At 43.7% G+C, this 18,001-nt stretch overlaps 1 protein-coding gene across 3 annotated transcripts in view; it reads left to right on the top strand.

Annotated features, from left to right (window-relative positions):
- LOC137347650 (SH2 domain-containing protein 3C-like) overlaps nt 1-18,001 on the top strand; it is a 141,020-nt gene that overhangs the window by 45,369 nt on the left and 77,650 nt on the right. For 2 of the 3 annotated variants that reach the window (XM_068012292.1, XM_068012294.1), the window contains exon 3: nt 6,546-7,236. In XM_068012292.1, the coding sequence (XP_067868393.1) occupies nt 6,546-7,236 (691 nt within the window). Of the gene's footprint in view, nt 1-6,545; nt 7,237-12,308; nt 12,496-18,001 lie in introns of those variants that run through there. The other variant, XM_068012295.1, reaches the window with a different exon arrangement.

Raw genomic sequence — 18,001 nt, 5'->3', positions numbered from 1 at the left:
AGGGAGTGCTAGAGGAGTTGTCTTTCAGTTGAGATGTTGAACCTCACAATGGACCACATGATTATACAGCACTATTCAAAGAAGAGCTGGGGAGTTATCCTGACCAACAATTATCCCTTAAACAGATTATTGAGTCATTTATCTCATCAATCTTCTCTAAAGGTTGAGAGATTTGATTGAGGTGTTCAAAATCATGACAAGAATAGATAGGGAGAGACGATTCCCTTTGATGGAAGGGTCGAGAGGACACTGATTTAAGCTGATTGGCAAAAGAACCAACGGCAACATGAGGAAAAACTTTGATATTTTATATATTTTTTTATCTTTAGACCGCACCTGGAGTACTGCGTGCAGTTTTTGTCCCCTTACCTTAGGAAGGATGTTATTGCCATAGAGGGCGTGTAACGAAGGTTCACCAGACTTGTTCCCAGGATGGTGGGACTGTCCTATGGAGAGAGATTGGGGAAACTGGGCCTGTATTCTCTAGAGTTTCGAAGAATGAGAGGTGATCTCATTGAAACCTACAAAATACTTAAAGGGATAGACAGGGTAGATGCAGCTAAGATGTTTCCCCTGGTTGGGGAGTCCAGAACCAGGGGACACAATTTCAAAATAAGGGGGAAGCCACTTAGGGCAGAGATGAGGAGAAATTTCTTCACTCAGAGGGTTGTGAAGAGAAACAATTTGCAGGGCTATGGGGAAAGGGCAGGGAGTGGGACTAGCCGAGTTGCTTTTGCAGAGAGCCGACACTGACACGACAGGCCGAATGGCCTCCGACTGTGCTGCAACCATTCTATGATTCTATGCTGTTTGTTGCAAGCTTGCTGTGTGCAGATTAGTTGCCATGTTTCCTATATTAAAGTGACTACACTTCAAAGGTACTTAATTGGCTGTAAAGGGCTTTGGGATATCCCGTGGGCATGAAGGTTGCAATATAAATGCAAGTCTTTTTATCTTTCTATCCTGTCACACGGAGATATGCAACAACATCCAGGAGCAATTTGCCATCAATTCTTTCTTCTTTTAGTGGGAGAAACATTCACTTCCCCTTGTGTCTACAGACATTTGACCGCTGATGATGAGGGACCTGTCAGGGTTAATGAGAACTAGCTGGGAAAACTCTAACCTTGACACTGAATCCTGTCCAAAAAATGTACATTTCCAAGCAGCCTTACAGCTTTAATCTCAAAGCCACTGAGAAGTCCATGATTAGATGCAAACATAACATCATTCCCAAACTACATCATTTCCATTACACCGGGCTCCCATAGACTGATTGTTATTTTAAGATGTCATTAAGTCATTGGATAGGCCACTAAACCACACCAGGCATCCCATAATCAACCACATATGCTCGTTCGGAATGCGATCCAGAAATAGCTGAGAGCGTTTAAATTCTCCTGTCTCCCATACCACTGATCTGAACCCTGGGAACTTCTCAACTTTCCCTTCTCCCTCTTAACCATAGATAGTCCTCACTAGCTAATTTGTAGATCCCCTGACCTCTACCCTGGACTGGAGTGTCACAATTTAAAATACACAGAGGATATCAGTTTCCAATAGGGAGCAAATGTTTCCTTTACAAGTGAAAAGACCCATTGAAAATTTCATGAGTGAAAGAAATTTAAAGTGATTTTTGTAGGGGGGGGGGGGGGGGGGTGGCGTGGAGGGTAACTGTAATTGAACTTTGTGGTCCCTGAGCTAGGAGGGGCAAAACCCAGCCCCCAGGGTCTCTACTGCTGACGGTTATCCAGTGACTCCCTGCTGGAAAGTTCACATGTGGATGTCGGGAGGGAACAGAAGTGCCTTCCACAGTTGAACAGCTGGCTGACACCCACCGTCCAGCTTCACAGGTGCAGATTGATGGCCTGGGGAGAGGCGCTGGAAGTCAGCGAGAGCCCGCAGGAGCGCTATCACAGCACACGTTGCTGTCTTTTAATTTGCGTTCTCAAGCATCGGTTAGGGGCCGTGCTGGGGAATCCGCCTCGCAATGTGAACAGACTGAATTATGCAGCACTGGCGCCCCAGGACATGACAGAACCACCTCCATTTGAAGAGGCTACATAACATGAAAGGGCCATTTATAACGAGGTCCCTTCAGTTTGGGCTTCTGCTTCTTCTGACATTAAAATTAGGCGAAAAATATGTAAAATTACAAGACATACCCTCCTCTCCTCCGGCCTTTACGTCATTCCAGATTGATGTTTCTGCACTTTGAGCTCTTCTCTTACTGGATGAAATGGTGATTGCCTGAGTTCGATATTATTTTAAAATTCTATTTATTTATGGTTCAGAGGGGTCTAGACCCACTGGGGACGGACTGTTACAGATCCTGTGAGGGCCTCATTGGGGGTCAAAGCACATTCCACAGGCAGCTTAACAGGCACAGTATTAAAGGGACAGCCCTGCCCGCAGTAAGTCTTGTTAAAGAGACAGCAACTCATTCATTCAAAATACTCCCCAATTTTTCTTTAAAATCAACTTTCTTTGAAATAGAAGTTCTTTCATCTGATTAAATATTGGGCCAGATTTTGCAGGGGATATGGGAGGGCGGGGGTGGGGTGCAGGGCTGGGGGTTTGACGACAAATGGTCAGTGTTTGCTGTCATTATCCCTCTGAAATTGTCCACATCTTCAGGATGTCAGGCAAGCTTAGTGCAGAAATCCTGAAGTTGCAGTCTGTCACTCAGGGCTCCGACACAGGCTGCGCTGTGAATCCACCCAGCCTGCAATCACTGAAATCAGCAGAAATTTCAACTATTCCCCCGTCCCCCCCACATCGCCATTAGAGACCCCCTTCAAAAGTTACACCTTGTCCAATCAGGTGTAACTGTTTTTTTATTGATGTGATTAATAAAATTTGATAAACAACAAAACTCGCCCTGAAAAAGTAATTTTATAATTGTGCAGCAAAATGATCAATCAGTAGATTTTTAAGCTAAATTATGTTAATTAAAGAAAAAATGTTTTTCAGAATATTTTATCTTCTACTTTCATCCCACTTGTATGTCCCAGTCTTTAATTTGCTCTATGTAAAAATTTTTAGAAGTGATTTTATTTAGTTTCCTGTTTGGGAGGGGTCTGTGAAAATCCTTTAATGTGATTGGCTTCTTGGACAGCCCGATGCCATCACTCCAGCGCCATGCTCGGAATGCCCAGTGAAGGAAGCTGCCATCAGGTGTAATACCACTGCACAGCAGTAGCAGTGAAATTCTCACCAGAGAGATCAGCGAAACTTACTTCGTGGTCAGTGGTGAGCGCCCTTGTTTCATTGCTGACCGCAAACTCCCGGCCATTATCACTTTGAGCGGCAGTGTAATAGGGATAGTATTGTATCAGCCGTTTATTGTACCATTTTCAGTTTCTTTGGCTTCAATGGGAAAGTATAACAAGGGACTGTATGCACCAGAGAATATTTTTGGTGTGCAATGCAAATGTACATTGTAAATATAACCTGGAATGGCAAGAGTAGTGAGGCAACTCATATTCTGCATTGAAAGAAACTAATCTTTATTGCACTTTATGAAATGTCCAATTTGAATTGTTTTGTCATGTATATTGACAAACTTTTATGAATAAAGAAAATAAAGAATGTAAATCGGGAGAGATGTGTAACATGCAGATGATCTGATATTGCCTGTTTAACACTAACACCCAATGTCAAAATGAACCACGCCCCACTGCCCCAATATCTTTCCGGTAAAGGTCACAGACAGCAATAAGTAGTGAGACTCTGTATGGTTTAATTGCCTCCCTAGTATTGACGTGCTATAGTCAATTGTAGCACCTTCATCACCACCCTGGTTGAGATTAGCGACCAAAGCTGGGATATTACAATCAGAAGGGCACAGCTCCTCACCACTTGTAGCAACTGAGCTGTCGAGGGTGCTCAAAACCATTAAAAAAAATGCAACCAGTAGATTTTCTGTATAAGAGGCTATACCTTGGATAAAAATCCCATTTCTCTTTCAATTATTACAGAACTGAAAATACAGATCTTTTAAAGATAGCACTGTCTTGTTTTCTAGGTCCTGCTGCTCCCAGCAGTACACGGTTTGAAGGTTTCTGCTCCAGATGGTTAGCTCAGGTTTCCCTCTCACCTATAAGTTCCCAAGAGACAGGGCAGGTAAGTGAGCAGGTGTGGTTGGTGATAGGGCAGGAAACGATGCCGTTGCCATTCTCAGACCAGCCACAAGGAAGTGCCGGAGAGTCAATAAATGTATAACAATAAAGCATTTTCAAGATACACAGCAGATGTTTCAGCGTCTGGAAAGAGATTAAATTGGCATTTCAGGGAGACCTTTCACCTGTAACTTAAATGTGAACCCACTTTTCCCTCTTTTGTCTACTTACAGACCTTTACCACACTTCTCAGTATTTAACAATAAGATATTGTTAGAAGATTAACAGGAGATTTCTTGCAAGTAATTTTGTTCCTGTGCTTAGTTTTATGGTTGGAGTATTCTGCTGCTGTGGAATTCTTGCCTGCTGACATAGGTTTTGTTTCTATATTCTGCACCCTCCCCTCCCCGTCCCCCTCCAATGGCAATTCTTCTTGGGATGGAACTGTGAGTTGGGGAAAGAGTTGAACCTCAGTCACCCAATTATACTGAACTAAATCACCACCATCCCAGACAATGCACAGATCAAATCTGATCCCAGACACTCACAGAAGTAACGGACAAGCTCCTTCCAAAGTTCTATATTCTATTACTACATATTTTTTAAAATTTATTCTTGGGATGTGAGCAGCACTGGCAAGGCAGCATTTATCACCCAGTCCTGGGCACCCTGAGGATATGAGTCAACCACATTGCGTCAGACTGGAGTCACATGTAGGACAGATCTGCTAGTGGGTGACAGATCCTTTTTTGAAGGATTTCATGGTTATTTTTCTGCTGTTCAACCAGATTTCTATTGAATTCAATTTCATAACTTGTCATGGTGAACTCTCAACTACTGTAGCATTAACACTATGCTACTGTACTCCAAATATGTACAGGATTCCTTGTGATGTGTTTGTTTTCTGTACCCAGTCAGTCTGCTTGTGTTCAGGAATATCTAGTCTGCTTGCTGAAAATTCCTAAAGTCAATAAACCCCTAGGAAGATACTCCAATGTTTACCTTTTACCTCACCATTTTCCCCACTTTGTTCCTATGTTACAACAGTAGCAACACTTCAAATGTGCTTCATTGTCTGTAAAGCACTTTGAGACATTCCTGATGAAGTGAAAAGTGCCATATAAATACAAGTCTTTCTGTGTAAGGGACTGAGGTCATAAACAATAGGAGCTGAAGACTTTCCCCAAATAGCCACAGGGAATCCTGGAGATAAGTCACCAGTGAACATCTTGATGTGCATTGAGCAGTAATTGAGGAAGAGCATTCAAACATTCAGGTCTACCTCATGCTTTAGAGGAGCAGTACCTTCCTGGATAGTTTGGAGAGGGTTTTTCTTGTTTGGGGAGGAGAAATATGACCTAACAATGGCATCCCAGTAAAATACCAACCTCAAGCTAGATCTGCAGATGAAGATACCAACCTTCAACTATCATCCCATTGTCTTGATCTGGTGAACCCATGGCTCTTTGTCCTCAATCCCAATTTAGGTTGAGCACAGAACCAAAGGTTAAAGAGTCAACAACCTCAAATGAGATTAGAGATTGGAAGACATACACAACCCCTCCCTCTCCCACTCATTGAGCAGTGGATGTGGCACAGACTTTTAACTAAAGCATTCGAGATTGAGTTGCTCCTTTAAATGAGGAACTGGTTAGAGATCTTGTTGAGAACAAGTTTAGAAGTTCATAGGAACATGTACAGACTCAGCTGATCAAACTCTTCACGGGACATGATAGTTCTTCTGTCTGCTGGGGTGGGACATTGAGAACACTGGCCGCAGAATGGATGAATATTATAGATGTTTGCTTGACTACCTTTGGAGATTAGCAAGTATTTATATCAGATTGTATTGTATAGAATTTACAGCACAGAAACCTGCCATTCAGCCCATCTGATCTATGCCAGTGTTTATGTTCCACACAAATCTCCTCCCACCCTATCAACATATCCTGTTATTCTTTCCCCCTCATCTACGTACCTAGCTTCCCCTTAAATACAAATATAATGGATGCATCAACTACTCTACATTCTAACCACTCTTTTTTTAAGTCAACTATTCATTACATTAAATATGGGGGGTTGGGAGGGGCATGATTCATGATATAGAAAAGAAAAAGAAAGAACTTGCATTTATATAGCGCCTTTCACAACCTCAGGAAGCCCCACAGTGCTTTACAGCCAATGAAGTACTTTTGAAGTGTAGTCACTATTGTAATGTAGGAAACACAGCAGCCAAATCACACACAGCAAGCTCGCACAAATGGCAATGAAATGAGTGACTGGATTATCTATTTTAGGTGTTGCTTGAATATTGGCCAGGACACCTCCACAGTATGTGGAAGGAGCAGGATTGATGAGGTAAGTGGTCATCTCTTGCTCCATCTTAATTTTTAAATTAAGCATCTTTTATTCGTTTTGTTTCAGAGTTCTTTAAGTTTAAGGGCTTCAGCAGTTTAACAAACATCCCACGCAATCTGTCATTTCGACGATCTTCAAGTAGTTCAATTGAAGACAAGAAGAAACAGTTGGCAGAGAACCACCTGGCCCTCCATGTTCACAATGAGAAGGGACAGGAAACGGTTGACGATTTGGAAACTATACCACGGAGCCCTAGCTATGCCCATTCAAGCGAAATGTACACCTACATAGGTACAATGCCACGTCGGAACTCTAACAGGGCACAGAAACCAGTCAAAACTCCCAGTACTTCAGATGGACTGACCGGAGGGAAGAGTTGTCTGGGGCCTCTACCACCAGTGCCAGACAGCGACCAAAATGAGCCACCAGATAAGGGGCCTACACTGGCTGAGCCAGTCAAGGAAGCCAAACCAGCACAGGGATGTCCGAGTTCCAAATGTTCAAAGCCAATGTGCTCCGACTCTGGGCCACCAATGCCAAACTCCACCAATTCCTCAACCAAATCAACTGCCCTTCAAAATAGGAGTGATCAGACCAAACCAGTTGAACCACAACTCATGGATATCCAGGGAAAATTAAATGATCCAGAAAATGGAGATGCACAGACCAAAGCACTTTATGCTGAAGATGAGGCTGGACATCTTAATCTAATACCATCAGAAATCATTGATGACAAGAGTGAACTGATAGATGACAGGTATGACCATCTATGTTAATTTCTGGCCTTTCTTATATGCTCCATGTTGCTTATTAGTCTCAGATATGACAAGAAGACTGTTCCTTAATCGTTTTAAAATTTCTTTGGCAAAACCCAACCATTAATATGTTGTCCTTTTGTTATGCACCCCATAATAATTTTTAAACAGGGTTTAAACTGGATCAACACCTGTTAAAAGGGAGGCCTACCTGAATCGACTGAGGCCTGTTGTTCTGGAGTAAAGTATCACCTTAAATATGTTTAATTTCTGCCTTTAATTTGACAAATTAGACATCAAATGGTACCTTTTTCACTAGTTAAATATTTTAAATTGTAAATTTTAAGCACCTGGTTTCCGTGTAAGATAAAACATGAGGAAATATAGAGTGAGGAAAGGCCATTCAGTCCATCAAGCCCATTCCTTCCAAAGGCCAGGTCAATCTACCATTCACATATCATATCCTGATACCCAAAAGTTATTAAGCAAGTGTGTAGAATACTCACACATCTCCACCACTACTCACCTGGCCTCTGTACCTGATAAAGTAAAAATAAAGACTTGCATTTATATAGCACCTTGCTATATTGGCCAGGACACCGGGGATAACTCCCCCATTCTTCTTTGAAATAATGCCATGGGAATCTTTAACATATACATGAGAGGGCAGACAAGGACTTGGTTTAACATCTCATCTGAAACAATGGCACCTCTGACAGTGCAGCACTCCCTCAGTGCTGCACTGGAGTGTCAGCCTTGATTGTTGTACATTCTGACTCAGAGGTCAGAGTGCTGCACAATGAGCCACGGCTGATACAACCACACCCCAAGTGGAAAGACCCATTGTGCTTTGTGGAGTATTTGATCACCTCAGTCTGTAGCTGTCCCTACGACGCTCAATCCTCTTCCCACCAGATATTTATCTAGTTCCTTTTTGAAGAAGTTCTGTAAATCACCCTCAGTTGTTCTCACTGGTGAGTCCCATTCATGATCCATCACTCTATGGGGCAGAAAACACAGGATAATTTTGATAGGATCTACTGATTGGTAGCTAAGGACTTTAAGTCTACTTTTCTTAATTGAGCCCCTCTTAGATCCTATCACGTGTTACAGAGAGGCACTGATTCTAACCCCTGTGATTGGTGTATCCTTAACTCCTGATTGGCTCAAAAAGGTTACAGCTGTCCAGGTATTGGAAACTGTCTCATTTACAGTTTGTTTAAGCAATGCTTTTCCTGGTGACATGGGGATCTGTCTGCAAAGTAGAAGGTCTTTGTTGTTGTGTCCATATTCTATTACATTCAGGGAACAGTGCGGCAGAAATGAGCAGCTGAAATCTGCAGCCAGGAACCAAAAGGAACCTTAAGCTCCCACGATGGGTAACAGAATCATGTAGATCCGCTAACTGCCAAGTTTGATCGCTGCCGACTTAGCTGATCAGCTGACGTCACCACATGCATGCATGCCACAGGATAGCATCCTGTCTCTAGCCCCATGGGGCGGAAACCAATTGGAAACCCCACAGCTGACTTGGCAGAGTTCAGGTAACTCACAGAAACGAGCTCAGCTATTTAAAATAGTGATTGGCTGAAACGTATGGACCAAAAAGGTTCCAGCTTCAGTCTGTACAAGGTTAACTGATCTCAACGAGGGTAGTGACTGGGATGCTCCAGTTGATATCAGCGTTCTTGGGTTAGCAAGGAAAAATCAGCTAGAGTTTCTGCTTCTGATCCTCATCCAGTGACCTCTGTTGGAAAGTATGTGGGCATGAACATTGAGTGAGCAGGGGACTGGGCTGGGCTGTAATCTCCCTCCCAGCACCGCCCCACCACCCCCCCCCCACCACACCTGCCCCCTCCCGACACCCCCCCACTACTGACACTCAAGAAGCATGCAACGTAGGAACAGGAGGGTCCGTTCAGCCCCTCGAATCTGTTCCATCATTCAATCAGATCACGGCTGGCCTACGTCTTAACTTCATGTACGCGCTTGGTTCTGTCACTGTTAATACCCCTGCTGAAAATATCTTGTAATTTTGACATTTTCCGTTGACCTCCAGCCTCAGCAGCTTTTTGGGGGGGTGCGTTCCAGATTTCCACTGTCCATGGGCTATTGGGTAAGCTAGCAGTAGCTGCTCAGTCGTGTGGAACTGTGAGGAATTAAGGCCTTCAGGATTACAAGGGTGAGGGTGTGTGGAGAGGGAGGAGCACAACTTGACTGAGAAAATGGTGAGAATAGAAACAAGACGCTGGAATGAGAGCAGGTAACTCACTGACTCTGAGCCGTGTGTGTGTGCTTGGTGCTTGTGTCAGCATAAACCTTAAGGCCTTTTGGAGAAGTGGAATTACTCATTTTTCCTCAAATGAAGTGAAACTGCTGACCCGTGTGGAATTCTTTTGTATAAAAAAAAGGTTTGCCGAGTCTTTTTGGAATGTATCCTTTGTGGTTGGTTGGATGTGTCCAGGCTGGGGAGAAACGGCAGTGTGTTTAAACCTCACTGTGCTCATGTGTTCAACGCCTGAATCCAGCAGTTGCTTAAAGTGAAGAAAAGCTCGGAACAAATTCAAAACTGGCTAGATTAGAGAGAGTGCAGAAAAGATTTACAAGAATGGTTCTTAGAATGAGGGGCTTTGTTTACATGGATAGATCGGAGAAGCTGGGGCTATTCTCCTTGGAGAAGAGAAGATTAAGAGAAGATTTGATAGAGGTTTTCAAAATTATAAGGGGCCTGGACAAAGTAGATTGGGAGAAACTGTTCTCATTGACAGAAGGGTCAAGAACCAGAGGACTCCGATTTAAGGTGAATGGCAAAAGAGGCAAAGGCGACATGAGGAAAAATATTTTCACGCAGCGAGTGGTTAGCATCTGGAATGCACTACCTGAGAGTGTGGTGGAAGCAGATTCAGTTGTGGCTTTCGAAAGGGAATTGGATAATTACCTGAAGGAAAGAAATTTGCAGAGCTACGGGGAAAAGGCAGGGTAGCGGGAATTGCCAAGTTGCTCCTGCAGGAAAGCAGACATGAACACAACAGGCTGAATGGCCTCCTTCTGTGCTGTAATCATTCTATGATTCTATGGTCTACACACAATGGTCTAGGCCAACCCAGGATTGCCCAGATCTACCTGAGATTATTTGGTACAGTCTAAATAAACCCAGGCCTGCCCAGATTGATGCTGGTTTTCCAAGATCTACTCAGGATTGTCCAGATCAACCCATATCTGCCCAGACCTACCCGGGACTTCTCATTTTGATGTAGATCAATTTGATTCTGCACAGCTCTACTCACTGCTCCCCAGATCTACCCAACGTTGGCCCGATCAACCTGGAATTGTCCAAATTTAACTCAATCTGCCCAGCATTGTCCACAACCTGGATTGGCCAGGTCAACTGGGTCTTCCCAGATTTATTCAGGACAGTCTTTTTTTTTTTCCTGGTTCTCCCCTCTCCTGAAGGCTGGGGACTGAATCTATGAGTGCTGGCAGCCATTCAATAGTTTACCTTAAAGGCCATGTATTAGTTGAAGGGGTTGCAATAGGGAATGGCTGAAAATTGTGGTAAGATATACTTTTGGAATGATATATTCTCTTGTCCATCCTCCCTTCCCTTCCATTCCGTTCTGCCCAACATTGGTGGTTATGCCTTCAGCTGTCGAGGCCACACACTCTGGAATTTCCTCCCTAAACCCCTTCTCCTCGTTTGAGACCCTCCTTAACGCCCAACTCTTTGACTGAATCCCTCCAAATATCTCCTTTAACTTGGTGCCCATTTTTTTTCTCCTTATGTCTTGGGCCTTGGGATGTTTTTTCTGCAGAAATGCAAGTTGCTGCTATTGTTGTTAGAAATTGGAACAAAAACAAATTCATTACACCTAATCCAAAGCTGGTGTGAGGGGCAAAGCTTTAGATTTTTTTTCTCCCCAACTACCTCCCCACCTCTCTTGAAGGTGCTGTCGTTGCGGTTAATTGAGTAGACAAAGCCTAAAGGGAGTAGACTAGGCCTATATTCCCTAGAGTTTAGAAGAATGAGAGGTGACTTCATTGAAACATATAAAATTCTTAAGGGGCTTGACAAGGCAGATGCTGGAAGGATGGTTCCCCTGGTTGGGGAGTCTTGAACTAGACTAGAACAGTCTCAGAATAAGAAGTCGGCCATTTAGGACTGAGATGAGCAGACATTTCTTCACTCAAAGTGTTGTGAATCTTTGGAATTCTCTATTCCAGGGGGCTGTGGGTGCTCAGTCTAACGTGTAGCCGAGCTGGATCAGCCATTATATTCTTGAATGGCAGAGCAGACTCAAAGGGCTGAATGGCCCACTCCTACTTTCTTATGTTCTTATGGTTCACACAGGCAATGGCAGGCTGTCTGTCCCTCCCTCCATGGACAGGCTCCATGTGTGTCACCAGGCTATTTGACTGTGGAGGGCGTCATGGTCAAGCCCAGTGCAGCCGTCCCCTGAAACTGCCTAGCTGTGTTTCGCTTTCAGAAATCAAGAGAAGTGAGAAATAAACCATTGAAGAGAAACCATTGATAGTCAATCGAATTGGGGGGCAATGTATTCTGGAAAGTCGGGACACAGAGACGAAGCAAACAAAAGTTCTACTGATTAATATTAATCGTACTTAAAAAAAAAAATCCATTGTAGATCAACAAATGTCCCGCAGACATTAAGCAGGCAGAAAAAAAAAAACACAAGTAGGTTTAATGCACAGTCTTAACCTGGAACAAGGCAGCTTACAGCGTATTGCTCCAGTACAAGTCCAGCAAACAGAAAAAAACGGATAATGTGTGAGAAAGTGGGAGCAGAGAAGGGATTTCTATCAACAAGACAGAGCGTTCATTCACTGTGTGAACAGACTTGAGGTTTTAGTACAATCCTGTAATCCCATTCACAAGTTCAAACTCCCGAATATTATGCCTCTTTAGTAATCTTATCAAATCCACTTAAGGAAACTCTCACTACCCAGGCAAAAATGGGATTAAGTCCCTGCCCTCTCAATTGTCTGGTTTTGGTACATTCCAGAAGTAGTTCTTTCCTCTGTCTAAACCACCCCCCTCCCCAACCCGAGAGGTTTGTTGAGATTGGATCAGTCTCTGTGTGAGGCTGTCACTCAGTCTATTGCAGTGGGAGCTGAGTGCCTTAATAGTTGCTCTGTAAAGCACAAGACAGGAGCCGCTCACTCACTGCTGTCGTGAGAGAGTTGGGTAGCAATTGAGGACAGATGACCGAACTAGCCAGTGGGGGCTGGACCATGGGTCTGAGGTAGGTCTGATGTGCTTTTGTCTTCCCCCCCGACCCACAGTACTTCTTCTTGGTTCAGTGAAGTTAACCTAATCCAGCTGTGGCTTTGAAAGAAATCTGTAGTTTCAGACTGGAGTGGAATGCAGGGTTTACTGTGAGACAGGCTTTCAGCCCTGGGATCCTTCTCTGTCTTCTCTCTTGCTTCTGAACTTGCTGCAGTTAAAGCTTTTAAATCGCTGCTGCCGGGTTTAAGTACCTAAAATGCCAAATTTGTTTGACCTGCTGCGGTGGAGAGTTCCTTTTGCGTGTTGCAGAGATAACTGAAAGATCAAGTCCCCGGTGGACGAGCTGCAGGACACCCAGAAAAAAAGAGAGGGAAAGTCAGGGAAAGGCTGTCGAAAAGTGAGAGTCAGATAGATTGTCAAAGAGACTGAGAAAGAAAGACAAGGTGAGAAAATCAAAGGCTGCCAACAAGTGAGACAATGCACAAGCTACAGAGTGACTGTTAAAGGGACCGACACTCAAGTGGAATAGATAGTAAATCATACAGATGGAGATTAAAAGAGAAGGCAGAAGTAATTCTGAGAGAGTGTGTCATGGAAAACAGTGAGCAAAATAGAGGACAATTGAAGAGAAAAGACAAAAAATAATAGCAGCTCAAAAGGAAGACAGGGAACTGGTGACCAATTTCTCCTTTAGGGGTGTTGTTTGCATTTGGTTATTTAGCAACAATCTGGATTCAGTTATTTGTTACAATCAACTGTTCTAGATGATTCCTGCGCTCTCCCCTCAATGAACTGGTCACGAGACAGCTCCCATTACTAGGCCACCTGATGGTCCCCATTAACAGGCTACCTGACAATTTCTTAACCTCTTGTTTGCACCTTGTGCTCTATGGCACTAAGCCATACAGATGAGAAGATACCAGGTTTGATCCTAGTCTCTGTTCAGTCGACTGGTTTCATTGGAGCACAACAATTGACCTCAGTGCCTTGGCCTGAGGAAGAAACAAATTGGCCAAGGTTCCTGTTTCCTGGTCGATGCTGGACATTGGATGAGGATGCGAGGGGTTCAGGTGAGCTGTACACCGCCCCCCCCCCCCTCCACCATGGTTAAAGAGTGTCGTTATATTGACTGCCTGAGGCCTCCTGAGCAAGGTACTAAAGGGCGTCAGGTCCCTGTGGAACTGTATCCCAGAAAATAGTCAATGCTTTTAGACCAGAGGAAACTGATGGGGGGGAATGGGAAATATTTCTTTAAAAATACAATTCAGGAAATCTTTTCACACCATTGGGCCTGTTTTCAAAAACAATTTCTAATAAAAAGAGGATGATTCTGCAAAAAAATGAATCTTAACTGTGATAAAAATCATCTCTACAATAACAACTTGGATTTCTATAGCATAGTGAAAACACCCTAAGGCACTTATATATTATATACCCTAAGGTACGTCACAGGACTCTTAACAGAGAGAATTTGATACTGAGCCACATAAAGCAATATTAGGACAAGTGACCAAAATCTTGGTCCAAGAAATAGTTGGGGGACGGTACTGTAGTGGTAATGTTACTGGACCAGTAGTCCAGAGGCCCAGACACGCTCTGGCGACATGGGTTCAAATCCCATCATGGCAGCTAGGGGAATTTAAATTCAATTAGTTAATAAATCTGGACAAAAAATGTTATTCTCATGATCGTGAAATGACTGAATTGTTGTTAAAAATCCATCTGGTTCACTAATGTTCTTCAGGGAGGAAATCTGCCACCCTTTCCTGGTCTGGCCTACATGTGACTCCAGATCCACAACAATGTGGTTGACTCTTAACTGCCCTCTGAAATGGCCTAGCAAGCCACCCTGTTGTATCAAACCACTGCGGAAATAGCACTGTGGGTGTTCTATGCCACATGGACTGCGGTAGTTCAAGAAGGCCGCTCACCACCACTTTCTCAAGGGCAATTAGGGATGGGCATTAAGTGCTAACCTTGTCAGTAACGCTCACGTCTCAGGATTGAATTTAAAAAAGTAGGTTTTAAAGAGTGACTTAAAGGAGAGACCGGTTTAGGGAGAGAATTCCAGAGCTTAGAGCCTGGGCAGCTGCAGGCATGGCTGCCAATGGTGGACCAATTCAAATCGGAGATGGTCAAGGCCCCAGAATTGGAGGAGCACAGAGATCTCAGAGTTTAGGAGGGCTGGAGGAGGTTACAAACATAGGGAGGGATGAGGGCATGGAGAGATCTGAACGCAAGAATAATGTTTTAAAATTGAGGCATTGCCAGTTTACTGCAGCACCAATGTTGCCCTGTGGTCAGTATGGCAGCTCTGGAGTCTGGAATCTCCCAGGTTTGGGTAGAGCCTGAAAACTCCTTGAAATGGTAGATAAACGTATGTGGCTTTAGTACAAACGGCACTTTATAAATTGTTGACTTGTATAGAGTGCAGCATAAAGGAAATCAGTCAGATACTTGGAGCTGTCACAAGAGGATTTCCCTTTCACTGTTTGATTTCAGAATTATTTGTGCACTATTTCCCTCAGTAGTTCACCATCTTGAGCACTCATCTGCTTTCCTTTGTCACTTCTAGAATTAGTATTGTAGATTTTAACTTAAAATTTGCATTTCTGAAATGAAATGTTCTCCCTGCGGGAGGTAAATGAGCAGAGTTGAGACGTCAGGTTGGTGCAGGAGATGACCTATCTCTCCAGTAGGGTAGAGAGAACAAAAAATAAAGGTCAGGCAGAGTATGTGCGTGCATATTCTTTCTCTTTCACTCACGCGAGCGGCTGATTTGAGAGGATTGTCGGAACCTGGGAGCAGGGAATGAGTTGCAGATGGACTGTAAAGAACAGGGAGAAATGTAACAGAAAATGTTGGAATACCCAGCAGATCAGGCAATGTCTGTCAGAGAGAAAAATGTACCAAAGAACGTGGAAGAAACACTGAGTTTCTCTGATGCCTCAGTTTCTAACCACACTAGTCAGTGTCGAACTGATCCATAAACAGTAGCAAAGTCCTAGGTTCTATCTTCAATCAGCAATAAGGTAGCCAATCTCGGCCAGGGCAGTGGGCGTGGGTGATCGAGTTGACCTAAATATATGAGCCATTATAATGTGTATCAGGAGTATTTCTGCTGTAAGGTCATCACAACCAAGCTTGACCCTGTCCTCTTTTACTACCCACACAATAGGAGCAGTAGATAGCAACCAGGACCCTTCATCATTACTGATGAAAGGTCATTGACCTGAAATGTTAACTCTGCTTCTCTCTCCACAGATGCTTCCAGACCTGTTGAGCATTTCCAGCACTTTCTGTTTTTATTTAACCAGGGCCCTGGCTGATACTTTCTCCCGCAGGCTATTGTGATCAGTCATCACACTAAAGTCCAGTTATTCATTCTCGGGATGTGGGCATCACTGGAAAGGCCAGCATTCATCACCCATCCCTAATACAACTGCTTGGCTTGCTGGACCACTTTAGAGGCAGTTAGGAGCAAACCACATTTGTGTGGGACTGGAGTACCAACCAGACTGGGTAAAAACAGCAGATTTCCTTCCCTAAAGGACATCAGTGAACCTGTTGGGTTTTGTACAACAATCTGACAGTTTCATAAATACTTTTACTGATAAACTAATGTCCAGTAACATAACCACTACACTAACATACCTAATATCCATAAACACACCCTCTACAGTGGGAGTCACTGACTGAAATCAGAGTGAAGAACCATTGGCTTTTGGTGACCCAAGTACCTCCTTATGCAACTCGGTGTCATTTTGTTTTGTAATGCTGTTGTGAAGCACTTTGGAACATTTTATTATGTAAGTTGTTGTTGGTTATTCTCCTCCCCAGATCAGGAAGGTCAATTGTAGGTCAGCTCATATTTCTATAAGCATCACCCTGACAGAGATATTATAACGCAACCCAGACCAATGGAACCTGAGACTGCTTGGTTTTGTATGACTCGGTATCCCTGAACTCTGAGACACCAGGAGAGCACAATTTCTTTTAAGTGTGTAAGTGTGGTGCTGGCAATTAGCAACATAGCTAATATCGTAAAGCACATCACAAACATTTATAAATCTGGTAAAGCATTCAATAAATTGTACCACACCCAGCAGTCTATTTAACAGCCCTTCCACACCACCCTCCCCAACCTCCCCCCCCCCCCCCCCATTACTTTCTATTTGTTCAGTGGGATGCGGGCGTCGCTGGCAAAGCCAGCATTTATTGCCCATCCCGAACTGGAAAGTGGTGGTGAGCTGCCTTCTTGAACCGCTGCAGTCCATGTGAGGTAGGTACACCCACAGTGCTATTAGGAAGGGAGTTCCAGGATTTTGACCCAGCGACAGTGAAGGAACGGTGATATAGTTCCAAGTCAGGATGGTGTGTGACTTGGAGCGGAACTTTGTCTAAAACCAGATGTTCCAACTAACAATGAAAGGGATGAGCGTGTCAGGAGAGCAGAGTAAATGACACTGCCTCACGGGTTGTCTCCGTAACATTGGGGAAGTTTATCTTGTGATGTTAGAGAGGAGGCGCAGGAATTAAGGAAGGAAAATGGCCTGAGCCTCAGCCAGTCTGTCACTGTGCAGATTAAAGTTTCATTCTTAGTGAAGGAGTTCATTTATAGAAAAAAACACTGCTAGCTTTAAACCTGCTTCATCAACTATCATAGGTTTGGAAGAGCAGTGAGCACAATTGATTATTTTTTTAGTAAGTCCTATTTGACTTCCTCCTCTTCCCCCTTTGCCCCAATACCCCCATCCTCCCACCTGTCGCTAAGAAGGTTCCGACTGACACTGGGATACAATTCCAGAAGTGCTGGAAACCTTCAGGTACTAGACCCAAATGCCCATTCTTCATTAATGAACCCGAGATAGTGAGTGCCAGCCAGCTATCTGATCAAGAAGCCTCTCAATAAGGTCCATTCCTGTTCTCATGCAACATCCATTATGTGTGCACTCTCACAAGGAGTCACTGTTTAACTGTGTGCACTTGATCCCAAAGTTAGCAGTCCTACCTGCAACCTGGCTAAGATCAGTTAACAGAACAGAGATTGAACTATGGTGTAGTAAAGAGTGGATTGTTGGACTGAGGCATTATAATAAGCTTGGATACTGACTCCAAATACACAGCCAACCAATCTACTGGCTCAGAAACTCTGTATCTCTACCTCCACATGTACAGAGACAGTGCCAGCCATTATGAGAGCAGTAAGTGGATCAGCAAAGACTCTTGTAAATTTCTCATTTGCAATAAAGCCTGATTGATATAGAATTGAATGAACCAGAATACTTTACAGTTTGCAGTGTGTACTCCCTCAACTTCTAAAAGGTTTAACGAATGCAATAATTTCATTCTTTGTTTTTCTTTGCACATACCTCTGGATATGTCTGCTTCTTTCTGAGTCTCTGCGGTCGATTTTAATCGGGTTGTTCGCCTGTTTAACACCCGGTCTGGTTTTTAGAACATTGGTCCAGGCCTAAATTGGGTGTTCACCAGCTGACCCATTGCTCACTCATTGGGAACAT

This window comes from Heterodontus francisci, chromosome 32, assembly GCF_036365525.1.
Source record: "Heterodontus francisci isolate sHetFra1 chromosome 32, sHetFra1.hap1, whole genome shotgun sequence".
Classification (NCBI taxonomy): domain Eukaryota; kingdom Metazoa; phylum Chordata; class Chondrichthyes; order Heterodontiformes; family Heterodontidae; genus Heterodontus; species Heterodontus francisci.
This window is presented reverse-complemented; position numbering and strand designations above follow the sequence as displayed.